This window comes from Hemiscyllium ocellatum, chromosome 35 (assembly GCF_020745735.1).
Source record: "Hemiscyllium ocellatum isolate sHemOce1 chromosome 35, sHemOce1.pat.X.cur, whole genome shotgun sequence".
NCBI classification, from domain to species: domain Eukaryota; kingdom Metazoa; phylum Chordata; class Chondrichthyes; order Orectolobiformes; family Hemiscylliidae; genus Hemiscyllium; species Hemiscyllium ocellatum.
In genome coordinates this window covers 36,696,359-36,712,557 of record NC_083435.1, presented here as the reverse complement: position 1 = coordinate 36,712,557, position 16,199 = coordinate 36,696,359, and the positions used below count along the sequence as shown (strand labels likewise).

The window sequence follows — 16,199 nt, the reverse complement described above, 5'->3', positions numbered from 1 at the left end:
CCTGTTCCAATCAGAGACTGGGAGGAAGGGGAGTTGGCAACAACTGGTGTTGAGAGTCTGGAAGGACAAACCACCTTCTCCCTCACCAGTCCATGTCAATGCTGAGCTGCAGGTCATTTCCTGAGCTTCAAGCTGCAGAAGCAGAGAGTCAATGATTGGTCCCAGTCTCAGTAAAATACCCACTAAAGGGATGAACAGATTTCTGTCACCAGTTCCCAGGAGGGTCACACTCAGACAGGTTGAGTTACTCACTTTAGTGCATGGATAAGCCGAGAGGGAAAAGGGAGAAAGAGAGAGATTTTGAACTTCAGAAGTTGGTACTGAAAAATGAAAGACAATTTAAAATGGTGGGTGTAGAGGTGAAAGGTGGGATTAGTGATGGGAATAGTGATGGCCAGTAAACCCAGCGTAGCCAAAGGCCTGGTGGGATCTCTTTATCTCTGTCCAAGCCTTGGCTAGGTTCGGCAAGAAGCCCTTTTTATTTCATTTGTGAAAGTGGCTAAATAAATGGAATCTTCGAGGAGAAAGTGAGGGCTGCCGATGCTGGAGATCAGAGCTGAAAATGTGTTGCTGGAAAAGCGCAGCAGGTCAGGCAGCATCCAAGGAACAGGAGAATCGACGTTTCAGGCATGATTCCTTCTTCAGAAAGAAGGGCTCATGCCTGAAACCTCGATTCTCCTGCTCTTTGGATGCTGGCCTGACCTGCTGCGCTTTTCCAGCAACACATTTTCAGCTCTAAACAAATGGAATGGCTAGTGATAATTGAGGGTATTGTTAATGCAAACAGAGGTAGTAGATAAAGCTGGTGAAGTGTTTGAATCACTATCAGAGGAGGTACCTGAGGAATATGAGAAGGTAAACAAAACCAAATATGCAGATGAACTAGTGCCAGAGGTCAACAGCTAATGTTTTGAAATCTAAAGAAGGTACCTCATCAGGCTACTTTGAGTTTGAAAGAATCAAACAAAGTAACTTTGAGAGGTGAATAGGGGCATTAAAATAGATCAGACATATGACACTTTTAGGGGGAACTGTTATTTTGGAGGATTTGAAAATTCATTCCCTGATTTCGTGTGAACTCATATGGAAGAGCTCAGAGATTAGCAGCAGAATCGGCTGATGATTATTTCAATCTGTGAGGGACAGAATTTGGGCAAAGAGCTATCCTCAGGTGGTAAAGGAAAGGGTTGAAGACAATAAAGACAGTTTACCACAAGTTAAAAAGGAAAACCAAGAAAGGGGAAGAGAAATTTTAAAAACTCAGACATTTTCACTGTCATAAGGAGGGAGACATGAGTTGCAATGTTGGCGGTTGAGGAAAAGCACTGGGAAGAAGGATATGGTAAAACAGGAGAAGCCAGTGGGGTTTGTTAAAGCAGTAAAGGAGATTGATCACAGTAGAAGCTAAAAAGCTGCAGGAGGAATGTACAGCCTGGTCAGGGGTTGGTTGAGAAGGGCCAGATCTCTTTAAGGAACGTTCCTGTGCAGGAGGAAGCGCATGGAAACAGGAAACATCAATCTTTGATGCTGAGGAATGAGGGAATATGTCATTCAAAAGGAGGACAGGGGCGACCCCAGTATCCATGGAATTGTTTTCTGTGGTTTCAGTTACTGCCGCCCGAACATATGAAAGGGAATGTTCCAGAACCAGGGACCAGGAGGCTGCCGGGAAGGTACATTTCCCATGTAAATGAATGGGCTCGCTCCTATCCGCCATTTCAAGCTTCCGCGGATAGGTCCTGGAACGTATCCCCCCTGGGTACGGGGGAGACTACTGTATTGACAGAAGAGATGGTAATATGTTGCATTCAAATTCAAAGTGAGGTTGGAGAGTCCGGTGAAAAGTGGTGGAGGGTCAATAGGAATATGAGAGAAATTCCCTGTTCAGGAAATACAGTTTATCCTTGGAAAGGAGGCAGCTGGATTACGGGTGGGAGTGATACCTACTGTGTTTGGAAAACCAGTTGAAAACCCAACAACTGAGGTGTCACAGGAAATATATCCTGGGATTTTTCCTGATTGTGTGGGTAGATGCCAGTGTTGTAACTGTACTGGAACAGTTTGGATATAGCACAAGCCTGCACCACCTGCTGCAGACCCAGTCTAGCAGCTATGTCCTTTAGTACAAGTCTGATGTTGGTCATCAAACCCATCTCACACACTCACATCCTCAGGGAATATCGATGGAATGGAAGCGATGTCCAGAATCTCCATCAGGTTCTGACACAATCTCCATTCCCTCACACTTGTGTGTTCCCACTCTCTGGGAATGGACTTTCCCTGATTGTGTTGACAGGTACGGAATTATCATTTGGATTTTACAATAGAGGCAGATGGATATTGGTCAGTTTGTAAAGGTGATCATATTAAAGAGGTCAGGAAGTCATTTAAAACAGTGATCGTTGTGCATCAATTCTCATCGAGCAAACAAACAGAATCCCTTGGGTGTGAATGAATTAAGAGTTGTCACTGCTGAGTTCATGCCAAACCGGGAAAAGAGAGAAAGGTCAATAGTTTTGTTTTAACTTCAGGACAGAAGGTTAAAGGTCTCAGTTCAGGGGTGAGAACAGTTTTCTCCTTGCAAGAAAATGACATTTTTAGTTCAATTCAGGAAAACCAGAGACCCGAGCCAGAGGGCTGCAGTTTCTGGAACTTCTCAACCGGGAGGGTTTGGATCAAAGTCAATTGTTGGAACTGGAAAGATTGAAACAATCTGAATTGTGAAAGGTTCATTCCAACAGATTTGGGAAGGAGTCATGAATCTGTCTCAGCGTTCCAAGGATAAGGAACTAGGGAGAGCCAGTAAAATAAATACTGACAGAATTGACCTTTTAGTGAATATCTGTAACCGTGTTGTGGAACAGATTGAACCAGTTTTCTTATTTGCACAAAGATCTTTCTGACTGCGGATATATACTGTATATAAAATACACAGCTTTGGTTGTTTCTTTTCCTTTCTTGTGTCAACATAGACTCCCTTGTAAAAGAACATCAGCAGCTTCATGTGAATATGTTTCAGTGACTAACCTGCATGGGAACCCCATCTACAAATATTCCACCTCGAACCCAGGTTTCATTCCAGGATTGGACTGTCCCTGGTGACCGAATATCATTCAAACTGACGGGAATTTTGTTCCTGCAGATGGAACGAGTGTGACACAGACTTGCAGGAAGCGACTGAGGGAACAGAGAGTCAGGAATAAAATCCATTTTCATCTTATTCCCATTTCTTACATTCTCATTATTCAAGCACTGTATCATTTTTCAAACAAGAATTACATTGTACCAAAACATAGCTGACATCGTTTAAAAGATTCTGACAGGATTGATCAGGAGCAATGACTTTTTGTCAAGAGTTATCATCTCAGTATAATCATTAACATGTCCAATTGCAGGATAGACTTGAAGCTGAAATCTCATTCCTGGAGAGTGGACAGGTCAGGGGTCACTTTACGATTCTCTCCTGATAACGTCTCAAGGATTGTGTGGGTCATTCAGCTGGTGAGCCTGCCCTTTCCTCCCCCCAATAGCTGCTGGGTCACCAGTCAGTGAAGTATTCCTGATTCTCAGCAGCTGCCTGGCCCTCTCTTCACACTCCCCCTCACCCATCCCCCCCTCCTCCCGGGGAATGAACACTCCCAGACATTATCAACCATCCAGCTCTGAAACACACATATGAAATAAACCTCACTTTGAGCTTCCTGGTTAGTTTGGGGAAGGCTTGTTGGGGAGTTGGATGGTCATAACTCCCCCAGTTCACAGTGAATTGAAGCTCAACATCTGCTGATTCCAAGAGCCACAAGCTGCTGCTGTGTAAATGAATATAATCATTCCTGTGGAATCATTAATAAAAACATCAAAATCAATAAGACAATAAATAACTTCTAGCGATTACAAATGACACATATTGGTGATTGTAGTTAAACAATGGTGATAAGTTGTGACAGATTTTAGTATTCAACAATAAATCAGATTTAGAGTATTTATATAGATATTTATCTAAGAATTAGAATTTGTAAAACTGATATGTATGTACAGAGCTGACATAACATGTGAAATTTGTTAATGTCAGATACAAAACCAATTTCCTTCAATATAAAAACTGTCTCTGAGTTCCCTCAGGACATTGCTTCATTTCAGGTCAATCACTGACCCACTGAAGACAGTGAAGATGAGAAAGTGTGAGGGAGGAACCATCCGTGAAGATCCCTCTGACGGTGACACTGCACACATTTCTGGGACAGGATGGAAACACGACTTGAGAAGGTCTCACTTGAAGAACCAGGATCCAAACCTGGGGATCTGGGATTCACTGCTCAACCTGTGGAAACACATTCCCTGAAAAATTGATCTCAGTCCTGAAGGAATTGAGTGTGAGCAATGAGCTGTAATTCTGTGTGTCTGCTGTGATATGGAAGGACAGACAATGGTGTCCATGTTCCCACTGGAACAGGAGAATCCTGTTATTCCGCAATGAGGCTCCAGGAATGTCCTGTAGTGGGGCCTAGGAAACCCACAAGGTCAGGAATGGAGAGACACAAGGCAATCACTTCAGGGTGGGGAGGGGAGGGGAGTTAGTCTGACAGGGTTTAACAGTGTCTGGGAGGGTGGGACAGGGTGAGGAGGGGAGGGGAATTAGTCTGACAGGGTTTATCAATGTCTGGGAGGGTGGGACAGGGTCAGGAGGGGAGGGGAATTAGTCTGAAACGGTTAAACAGTGACTGGGAGGGTGGGACAGGATGAGGAGGGGAGGGGAATTAGTCTGACAGGGTTTAACAGTGTCTGGGAGGGTTGGACAGGGTGGGGAGGGGAGGGGAATTAGTCTGACAGGGGTTAATAGTGTCTGGGAGGGTGCGTTAGGATCAGGAGGGATGTGAAAATGTCACAAATAAATCTAGAGAATCTAAATCTAAATAAACCTAAGTCAGAGAAAAGTTGACATGTCACTTACTGAATCATGAAGAAGCTGCACCAGAGACTTCAGAAGCTGAGAAAATAAAAACAGAACATGAGAAATTATATCAAATATAAAATCAGACAGTGTGAGGTATTCTCTATCACTCACTGGACCCAGGATTTAATCGCCCTCAGCATTAACTAACCAGACTCTCCGAGCACCCCCCAGTGGGAATTAAGGGTGAGTGAGTGGAGGGAGGGGCAGTGGGGGAAGGGAATGGAGGGTGACAATTCGAAGGAGAGGCACTGGGGACATGGAGTAGAGAAACAGGACGATAAGAGAGTGTTGGCTGAGAAACAGCATTGTGAGGAGGCGGACCCGTCACCCTGAGCAACACCCTGGCAAATATAACTCTACACTCTAATAGGGGCAGCACGGTGGCTCAGTGGTTAGCACTGTTGTCTCACAGCACCAGGGACCCGGGTACAATTCCCACCTCGGGTATCTGTCTGTGTGGAGTTTGCACATTCTCCCCGTGTCTGTGTGGGTTTTCTCCGGGTGCTCCGGTTTTCCACAATCCAAAGGTGAACTGGCCATGCTACATTGCCCATGGTGTTAGGTGTGTTAGTCAGAGGTAAATATAGGGTAGGGGAATGGGTCTGGGTGGGTTACTCTTCAGAGAGTTGGGCTGAAAGGCCTGTTTCCATTCTGCAGGTGATCTGATCTACACCTCCCATTACCTTATCCATCATTCCCAACACTCTGTCCCCTCAGTCACTTACTGGGAGCTGTTGTGTAGGTCCCACTTGGTGAACCTGCAGAAACAAAATAAACATCCATTAGGATGGGGAATAATCCATTCTCAGAGACTGTAAACAAATGTTAAAAAGTTATCAAGGTGATGGCACACAAACAAGGCAGTAAGGAAGGTTTTACAGAGATTGTGTCAGAAATCCTCATTCCCATACTCCCCTCCCCTGCATCCCCACCAGATGCAGAAAACCCCTTCATGTCCATTAATATTCACTCAGTGAGGATCTGATTGTGTGAAGTGGGTTTAATGATAAATATTAGACCTGGTCTGGGCTGATCACACAAAGGATGATCAGACAGTGAACGAAACGTGTTTATACGTGTGTATCTGTGTGTGGGGATTCAATCAGTTCCATTCCCCACAGTGCCCTGTACTCCCAGTACTGGAGATTCCCCCACACTCACTCTGTCCCCTCAGTTCCACATTCCCCTCTCTCTGATTCTTACCTCTCCGTGACCTTTTCCAGATGATTATTCCGACTATCCCGACAATAACAGCCAATAGAATGACCATTGATGCAATGAGACTTCCAAGATGGGAATGCAGCCAATTGCTTTTCAGATTTTCTGAAACACATTGGAAATATATCAGGATTCTCTCTGTTCCTGGATTTATTTCTAGCTCTGTATTGATTGGGAACAATTTTAACTGCTCCGAGCTGTTGGGAATTGTTGGGATTGGTTGAAATGCTGGTTTGACCCTCTCCCGATTTCACTCTCCAGTGAAGTCACCAAGATCCCATTGATAGGGGTATAAACATCGTGTTGTACCTGTCCTGGGGGTTACCTCCCCAGACAGTTCAGTTCCCATTCTCCCCGATATCTCTGTGTCCTGTCCTTACTAGTGCTGGTGGGGTAGATCGGCCTTGGGTGAGGTGAAGGAGTGAGTGAATGGTTGGAGGGGTGTAGTTAGTGAAAAAGTGTCCAAGAAATGGTTTCATCTGTCACGTGTATATACACACAGAGACACATACACAGACTCTACACACACACAGACACACAAACACACATATACACACAGACACACACACATGCACAAACACACATATACACACAGACACACACACATACATACACACACAAACACACAGACACACACAAATACACAGACACACATACACACACAGACACACATACACACAGACACATACACATATACAGAGATACATACACACACACACAAACACACAGACACATAAACACACACACAGACACACACACTCTCCAGTCCCTTACCCCACTGATAGAGCTTGCCCTCTGCCAGGCTGCTGTGTTCAATTTGACAGGAGTATTGATCCTCATCCCCAGCATTGATCTCAATCTCTTTCTGGATCTGATGGGTCCCATCGTGGTTCGGTCGTACCCCCGAGGATTGGGTCTCAGACATGACCTCTCCATTCCTTAGCCAGGTCACCTCGATGTCTGCAGGATAAAACCCAGTGACCAGGCAGGAGAGAGTGAGTGGCTTGTCCTGACCATTGGGCTCCCTCCTGGAGATGAACACTTCAGGCTGAACTGTGATGGGAAAGGGTGAAAACACAAACAACAGACAGACACTGAATGGAATGGGAGAACGGTTTCATAGATCAGTGAGGTTAGATCAGAACATGGGATTAGAACCATGTCAGGTCTATGTTGCTTATATCTTTGTATCTTTAAAACTGTGGACTATGAGGAGGAAGGACTGCTTTTGTAAACAGGGACTTGCCAGGATGACTGCATAATTTCCCAGCAAGGAAATTGATACCTATTTTGAACTCTGTTTTTGATGGTTGCGTGTTCCTGAAATGTGCAGGAGTTGAGTAGCTATTTCTAAATTAAGCTGATTCATTCTTAGTTAACTGAGCAGGCTGGAACTGCAACCAAGTTACACAGACACATTTACACAGACACACTTACACAGACACACTTACACAGACACACACACACACACACCTGTGCTGAAGTTCTTCCTTGTAGAAGCCACCTGTTCTATGCAGTAAAAAGAACCTGATTTTTAAACTTGAAGTAAACCAGTTCCTTTTCCTGCAGCATTTGCTGTGGGCTGTGTGTTTTGAAGTGAGAAAGACAACTGAACAGTAAGTGGTCTGGCTCACTGACAGGATGATTTCAACATTGATGTCAGAAAACAGAGACCATTGGACTGACTTTCCTCTTTCAGTGATCCATTTTCCCCATTTGTTTATCTTTGTATGTTTAAGGGGGACTTTATAAAGGGACTAGAGTTTTAGTTAGTAGTGTTATATACCACGGATATGTTTCCGTTTACTTGTAACAATAGTCTAATTACTTATGGTAAGTAATCATTCTTGGTTAGTACAGAAACCTGGTCTGTGTTTTGGATAAAACTTGGGCTGAACATCAAGCAGGTTGAGGTACTATGTGAACCTTAAAAAGAAACTTTACCATTTGGTATGTCTCCAGGGACAGAACAATTTACAGCAGACTGTCCCAGTGGGTCATAACAACTGAAATAAATACCTTCCCTTTTGAAGTATTTTTTTCCAGCTTGCAAATATCTCATTAAATACTGAACGCATACTTCTTCCAGATGCTCTTTCCATAATTTGTTCCAGGATTCATCAGAATCCCATTTTTCCTTTATCTTCACTGCGTTGTCATTGGAAGCAACCCATCTCATTCTGTCTGGCTCAAGGCTGATATAGTCGTTTCCATCAAATCCAAAACGCATCGATCTCTTTGTGGAACCTCTGCTGACTTTATCATCTTCATTCACCTCCACACTCCTAATCCATTGAAAAATGTGAATTCCTGCCAGTGACCAAAAAAAGGGTCAACAATCAATTCTGATGGAACATGCTCCACTTGTCTGGATAGTTTCAGCTCCAGCAACCCACATGAGGCTTCAGAGAATCCAGACAAATCAACTGCCCATCCATCATCTTAAGCATTCCTCCTTCCTCCCCCCCCCCCCCCCCCACCCCCCCAACAGCACCAACGCACAGTGACAGCAGTGTGTGCTACCTACCAGGTATACACTCCAATAACTCACCAAGGCTCCTCATTGCAGCTACTCCCAAACCTGCGAACTCTACCTAAAAGGGGAAGGTGTGAAGATATTTGAGAACACCACAAACCTGCCAGTTCCTCTCCAATCCCACTGGAACGTGAACTTCAACACCAGTCTTTCACAATCACAGGATCAAAATCCAGGGACATCCTTCCGTACAGCACTGGAGCTGAAGAGTGGGTTACAGCCACAGGGTTGAATTCTGCTTTTATTTTGTGAAGGGTCAATTTCATCACGTTTCAAGGACAGTTTCTATCTATGAGGCCTAATGGGTCTCCACCTTCTAACATCCTAAACCCTCCTCAATAATCACCTGCCCTGCCAGACATACCCCTGACACCCATTGTGATCTGATTCTACCAGTGACAATACTGAGAACCCATCACTGTCTGGGTATCCCAGAATGGACTGGCATCTCTGAAGCTGCTGCCAACTTCCAAAGAATTGAACACGTTGCTCACCTGGGCAGGGACTGTCTGTCTGGATCTGTCCTGCACACTTTAGGATATTTGGGACAGCAGAGGAATATTGCGTCATGCTTTGTGGATGGGTAGTGGGAGTGCTGATGGACAGGGTGGTGTAGAGGAGGAGTGTCCTCTTCTCTCAGGACCAGCAGAGAGAGGCACTTACTACACCCTGACATCCTGCTGGCAGGTTGTCCCCTGGGTCAGTGCAGTGTCAGCTGCCTGGAGGAAGGCTCAGCAAATGGAGGAAGAAGCTCATTGACCTTCTCTGCTCTGTCAGGGTAAGGGCCATCATCTGTTCTCTGCTGCCTCACATACACTATTGCTGTCACTACACCCACTTCCCACCAAGGCTCACTTTCACTATCGCATTCAACATCTTCCCTCTCTCTCTCTCTCACACTGTCAGGGAGCTATAAACCTGCACTCCAAGGTCTCTTTGTTCAGCAACACTCCTAGGACCTTGCCATTAAGCGAATAAGTCCTGCTAAGATTTGCCTTTCCAATGTGCCGCACCTCACATTTATCTAAATTAAACTAAAAAAAATGACATGGGTAAACCCTCCTGCTTATTTTAACCCAGCAACACAGAAAAGATTTATCCTGTGCAGCAATGTGTGAAAGTTGATAGGCCAAGAAATAATTAAAGGGAAAGTAACAACTTTATTTCTTAAAGAATAACAGAGAATAATTAACTAACAACTATTTACAACTCCTTCCTCTAACCTATCTTTTACTTTCCCTTTCTACAATACTAGTCAGATAAAACTCCTGATTAAGTTTACAAAACAAAATTTCTTATCTCCAACCCAAACAGCTTTCGGTTCTTCTCTGTATTCCTGTCTTCTTTTCTTCTTCTCAGGACTTCTGCTTCCTAGGTTACTGAGTGATAATGGTACCTTTGAGACGGTTCTTTTTTGGGCAGCCTTTTTACATGCTAGTGGCTTGGCTGCTCTCCTCCCAACTGTTACACTTTCCCCAGATTTATATCCCCAAAGCATTGGAATGTGTCATTGGTTTTTAAAATTGTTAATATACTAAGTTCTAACTGGATTGGAGGTATTTTTTGGGGGGGGGGGGGGGATATAATTTAAACTGATTGGCCTAATTTGAATCTGTTTTTGTCTCCAGACAACCAGCTAATCAAGCTGTTCGACCAAATGTTACATTACATAGTTTTTTCAGAATACTGGTTCTGTCAGGTAGGTCTGTTGCTTTTAACTCTCTTAAAGTTACAATACACCCACATCTTCATAACAACTTCATTAACCGCTCCACAGCCCATTGGTCCATCTGCTCAAGATCTCATTGTACTCTGAGGTAATGTTTTTTGCTGTCCACTACATCTCCAATTTTGATGCGATCTGCAAACTTACTAACAATAGCTCCTATGTTCACATCTAAATCACTTATATAAATGATGGAAAGCAGTGGACCCAGCGCTGATCCTAGTGGCACACTCCACTGGTCACAGGCTTTTAGTCTGAAAACCAACCCTCCATCACTACTCTCTGTCTTCGACCTTCAAGCCAGTTCTGAATCCAAATGGCTGATTCTCCTGGTATTTCATGAGATCTACCCTTGCGAACCAGTCTCCCTAGTTGAAAACCTTACTGAAGTCCATATAGATCAATCCACCAATCTGCCTTCATCAATCCCTCATGTTGTAAGAATAAAATGTGTTTTGCTGAAAGCTAAGATGATGACCAATCAAACCAAAACTGAAAAGAGTGCCTTACACTTGCCTTAACAAAAAATGAGAAGTTAGGGTCCAGGCCATTTTCTTCATATGTTTTGAGGCGGGGGTTGGTCTGCTTCATCACACACTGAACTTACCAGTTGTCTGGTTTGTACTTTTCATCATTGTATCCAGAACCTGCTTTGCAATGTCTGATCGTGTCTTCACGAGACTTGTGATATATTTCCAGTATTCAACACCAAAAGTGTCTGCCATGAACTGCAATTTAGGGACGGTCTGATTGAGTTTGGTGTCAAAATAATCAATCTGGATTCCATTGACCATTGCAATCCCAATAACCTCAGGCATATCATAAATGCCAGAGACTGCTGTGAAGATCACTGAAAATGTGTTAGCATCTGTAAAAGGACAAGAGACAGGTTACTAGCTATTTACATGGACTACAATCTGTCTAAGGACCCATCTACACAGTGACTATCTCCCATAGTCCACCACTTCATCAGACTGTCAGAGTCCTGTCTGATGTCATAAAGCGAATCAGACACAACTGGGACAGAATTAGCTGCTGCAGCCTCTCAGAACAGGGAGTAAACACAGAATCAGGATCACTCAGATACTTGGGGTGGCACGGTGGTTCAGTGGTTACACAGTGCCAGGGACCGGGTTCAATTCCCGCCTCAGGTGACTGTGCAGAGTTTGCACATTCTCCCTGTGTCTGTGTGGGTTTCCTCTGGGTGCTCCGGTTTCCTCCCACAGTCCAAATATGTGCAGGTGAGGTGAATTGACCATGCTAAATTGCCCGTAGTGTCAGATGTAGGGGAATAGGACTGGGTGGGTTGCTCTTCGGAGGGTCGGTGTGGACTTGTTGGGCCGAAGGGCCGGTTTCCATACTTTAGGGAATCTAATCTAACCTTAATGGAGTCAGTGTGGACGCAGGGAAGAGGCTGGGACAGGAATGTTAAACAGATTAATCACTAATTTGCAACAGTAACCTGGTACACAGTCTATCACGAACCTGGATAGTAGTTAGGGACAAACCCGGTCTATCACTAACCTGGAGCAGTAGCCAGGGACAAACCCGGTCTATCACTAACCTGGATAGTAGTCTGGGACAAACCCGGTCTATCACTAACCTGGAGCAATAGCCAGGGACAAACCCGGTCTATCACTAACCTGGATAGTAGCCTGGGACAAACCCGGTCTATCACAAACCTGGAGCAATAGCCAGGGACAAACCCGGTCTATCACTAACCTGGATAGTAGCCAGGGACAAACCCGGTCTATCACTAACCTGGAGCAATAGCCAGGGACAAACCCGGTCTATCACTAACCTGGATAGTAGCCAGGGACAAACCCGGTCTATCACTAACCTGGATAGTAGCCTGGGACAAACCCGGTCTATCACTAACCTGGAGCAGTAGCCAGGGACAAACCCGGTCTATCACTAACCTGGATAGTAGCCTGGGACAAACCCGGTCTATCACTAACCTGGATAGTAGTTAGGGACAAACCCGGTCTATCACTAACCTGGAGCAGTAGCCAGGGACAAACCAGGTCTATCACTAACCTGGATAGTAGCCTGGGACAAACCCGGTCTATCACTAACCTGGAGCAGTAGCCAGGGACAAACCCGGTCTATCACTAACCTGGAGCAGTAGCCAGGGACAAACCCGGTCTATCACGAACCTGGATAGTAGCCTGGGACAAACCCGGTCTATCACTAACCTGGAGCAGTAGCCAGGGACAAACCAAGTCTATCACTAACCTGGATAGTAGCCTGGGACAAACCCGGTCTATCACTAACCTGGAGCAGGAGCCAGGGACAAACCCGGTCTATCACTAACCTGGAGCAGTAGCCAGGGACAAACCCGGTCTATCACTAACCTGGAGCAGGAGCCAGGGACAAACCCGGTCTATCACTAACCTGGAGCAATGTCCCAGGATAGACTGAAAAAGGACATTGAAAGGACTCTCCTGCCCATGGTCCATCTGGAGTGAGGAATTCAGGATAATCCGAGGGCAGGTTTATCCATAACCAGGAAAGGTGTGGGGTGAGTGAATCCGGATTGAAATGAAGAGAAACAGGAATATTTGGGAGGATGAAGTGTGAGACCATAGGGGACAGTCACTGTGTGAACAGTCTCTCTGTCAAATAGGGGGATGGACAATCCCGAACAGGATCCCCACTGTCCTTCACTGAGCTTTTTAATCAGCCCTTTATACACGGCCAGTAGGATGTTGGTGTCTGAGATAACCCGACCTATTCAACCATGAGGGCATCACAGCTGAGCCTGGGCTGGGTTAGACATGGAGTCTCCTTCTCCTCCCCGCAGTGTTTACAAGACTTTAGACCAGGAATGATGAAGCTGTTTGGCTTCTCCCAATCGATGTGAAAATTAAAATTCTCCATTGGAACCATTTCCCATTTTCTCGGAGTTTCTCTGATCTCGGGGTTTCTACATCCTGCTGTCAGGAGACCTGGACACAAATCCCATCAGAGTCTCCCAGACTGTGCTGCCTTCAATGTGTAAAAGATGAGGCTGGCTGTATAACAGGCGGCTGATCAAACATCCCCCATTTCAAACTCTCCCCAAGAGACTCACATTCACCCCACACACAGAGAGAGAGAGAGAATGGAAAGCTGAATTCTGTACTTACCGGGAGAGACCCGGGAAAAACACAGGGAGATGGAGAGAAGGATCAGCCACATTCTGGGAATCCACTCTCCCTATTCCCATCAAAAACGGATTGGGGTAAAAGCTGCTGATAATGGACTGGAAATGACAAAGAAAAACGTCTGTAGTGAGTCCATTCTCCAAGTTGGACGGAAATTTGATCACTTCCTCCAACTCAAACAGAGAGGGGAATGATTGGTTCGTATCAGAAAAAAACACCCAATTAAATGTGAAACCGTGAGAGTGTCACCAGTTACCGGGAGACTGAAAGGCAGACACACAGGGGTTTGACACCAAGAGCTGCAGGTTTGAGACGCTGCCCACATCAGGAACGGGGATCGCTCCAGGAGGTGAAAGCACAGACCGTGTGCTGCAGCTGAAATGGGAGGGAAATCCTCATTCTCCATCCGACAGCCCCGCTCCCACTCTTCATTAGAAAGGACAGTGATCCCTATCCAATTATAAAAGCTGGTCATGTGAGACCCTGAACTCTCATCTCTATCCGGGTGGATGCATCCCTCTTTGCATCCGTTTAAACTTGTACATTTCTCCCTGTATCCAGCGATATGTATTAAGGTCAGTCTGTCTGGGTATGGAAGATACTGTTTATCCCTGTACACAGTGACCTGGCTGATGCAAGGCAAGTACCAGGTGACCCTGAGCTCCAGAGTGAGGTCCTGAAGGGCCCATGGTCTGGGAGTTACTTCTAGTGCAGGCCTAGAGTCAGAGAGAGTTGTAGAAACATACAGCATAGAAGCAGACCCTTCAGCCCAACTCGTCCACCACCAGGTTTCCTAAACTAGATGAATCCCATTTGTCTGTGTTTGTCCTGTATTCCCCTCGACCTTTCCTGTCCATGTACCTGTCCGAATGTCTTTTGAATATTGTAATTGTACTCACCTCTACCACATCCTCTGGCAGCTGGTTCCATATACCCACCACTCCTTGTGTGAAAAACTGGCCCCTCAGCTCCCTTTAAATCTTTCCCCTCTTATCCCTCTATCCTCTAGTTTTGGACTCCCCTCCTCTGGGGAAAGGCCACCTCTCATGTTTCTATGTTCCAATGAGTGCAGGCTACTCTACTCAAGCTCTCCCCATCAGACTGAACCTCCATATCTGGGAGCGGCCGAGTGAACCTTCTTCAGACTGCCCTCACTACCAGGATATCCTTCCTTAGATAAAGGGCCCAAACCTGGTCACCGTCTTCCCACTGGGTCTGACCAGTGCCATCTATAGTTTTTACAAAACCTCCTTACTTTTACACTCCATCCTTTTGAAGTCAAGGCCAACGTTCCATTTGCCTTCCGGCTGAACCTGAACACTGGCTTTTTGTGATTCAGGGCTGAAGACCCTGAATTCCCTCTTTCCTGTGGCTTTCTCCATTTGAATGATATTCAGTCCCTGTGTTTGTCCTGACAAAGTTCATAACCTACATTTTCCCACATTACATTCCATCTGCCAAGTGTTGGCCCATTCAGTCAACCTCGTTATATCCCTCTGCAGACACTTCATGTCATCTTCATCACTTGCCATCCCACATCTTTTTGTATCATCCTCAAACCAGACTGTATTACATTCACTTTTCTCTTCCATGTCATTAATATCTTTTGTAAATAGTTATGGCCCCAACACTGATCCCTGTGGCACTAGTTCCAGGCTGCTATTGTGAAAACGCTGCCTTGATTGGAACTCTCTCTCTTTAATTCCTTTGCTAATCCTCAATCAATACTAATATACTACCTCCACCATCATGGGCTCTTATCTTATTGAGTAGCCTCATATATGGGCAATTATCAAAAATCCAGACAGTTCACCCACTGCTTCCGCTGTATCTATCTTGCTTGTTCCTTCCTCAAAGAGTTTTATTTATTTTTCAGGCAGGATTTCCCCTTCACAATGCCATGCTGATTCTGCTTGGTCATGCTGTTTATTTCTAGATTCATTTTCCCAATAACAGGCATCAAACTGACCAGCCAAAAGTTATCATTTTTTGTTTCCTTTCTTTTTTAAGTAAAAGTGGCGGATTTTGAATCCTCTGGGATTTTTCCAGAATCGGATAATTTCCAGAAGATTCAATGCATCAACTATCTCTGTGGCTACTTCCTTGAATGCGCTGGGATGCATCCCATCAGGCCCAAGCTACAGCTACAAGCTGGTCTACATTCTAGACCTCACTGGGGACAGAAACATCAGGCTGGAGACATTTTGAAAGCCTTGAAGCTATTTTTTGAGCACTCCATTACTGATTACACAGAACGGAGCTGTGCTGGACATCAAATCCCTGAAGGAGACAAAGAATATGGATCAGTACGGTGATGGCATTGAGGTATCTGGCTGGAATCTCAGAGTCTGGATAATAGAAGCTAATCTTGTTGGAGATAAGAATGTCTTTTGAGAGGTCCCACCATGACAGCGCAGCTTCTGAGAGAGGAGAAACTTGCTCGAGAAATCTATTGCCGTGTGCAGAAGCTCTGAGGTTGTCAATCAAAGCTGGAGAGGATTAACGGACAAAGACAAGGTTTTGCATTATGCTGAGACTCTGTCCCGGTAAACAAGAACAGCATAATGGGAAAAACAAGAAGAAACATTTGCTGAAGGGCCAGCAGAAACATCAAGCCCC

At 45.1% G+C, this 16,199-nt stretch overlaps 1 protein-coding gene across 1 annotated transcript in view; it reads right to left on the bottom strand.

Annotated features, from left to right (window-relative positions):
• LOC132832631 (uncharacterized) overlaps nucleotides 1-16,199 on the bottom strand; it is a 36,823-nt gene that overhangs the window by 4,813 nt on the left and 15,811 nt on the right. The window contains exons 8-14 of the mRNA XM_060850713.1: nucleotides 11,042-11,302; nucleotides 8,192-8,482; nucleotides 6,947-7,225; nucleotides 6,158-6,277; nucleotides 5,680-5,712; nucleotides 4,952-4,987; nucleotides 3,028-3,833 (exon numbers count right to left, since the gene is read on the bottom strand). Coding sequence (XP_060706696.1) covers nucleotides 4,956-4,987; nucleotides 5,680-5,712; nucleotides 6,158-6,277; nucleotides 6,947-7,225; nucleotides 8,192-8,482; nucleotides 11,042-11,302 — 1,016 coding nt within the window. The 3' untranslated portion in view covers nucleotides 3,028-3,833; nucleotides 4,952-4,955. The remainder of the gene's footprint in view (nucleotides 1-3,027; nucleotides 3,834-4,951; nucleotides 4,988-5,679; nucleotides 5,713-6,157; nucleotides 6,278-6,946; nucleotides 7,226-8,191; nucleotides 8,483-11,041; nucleotides 11,303-16,199) is intronic.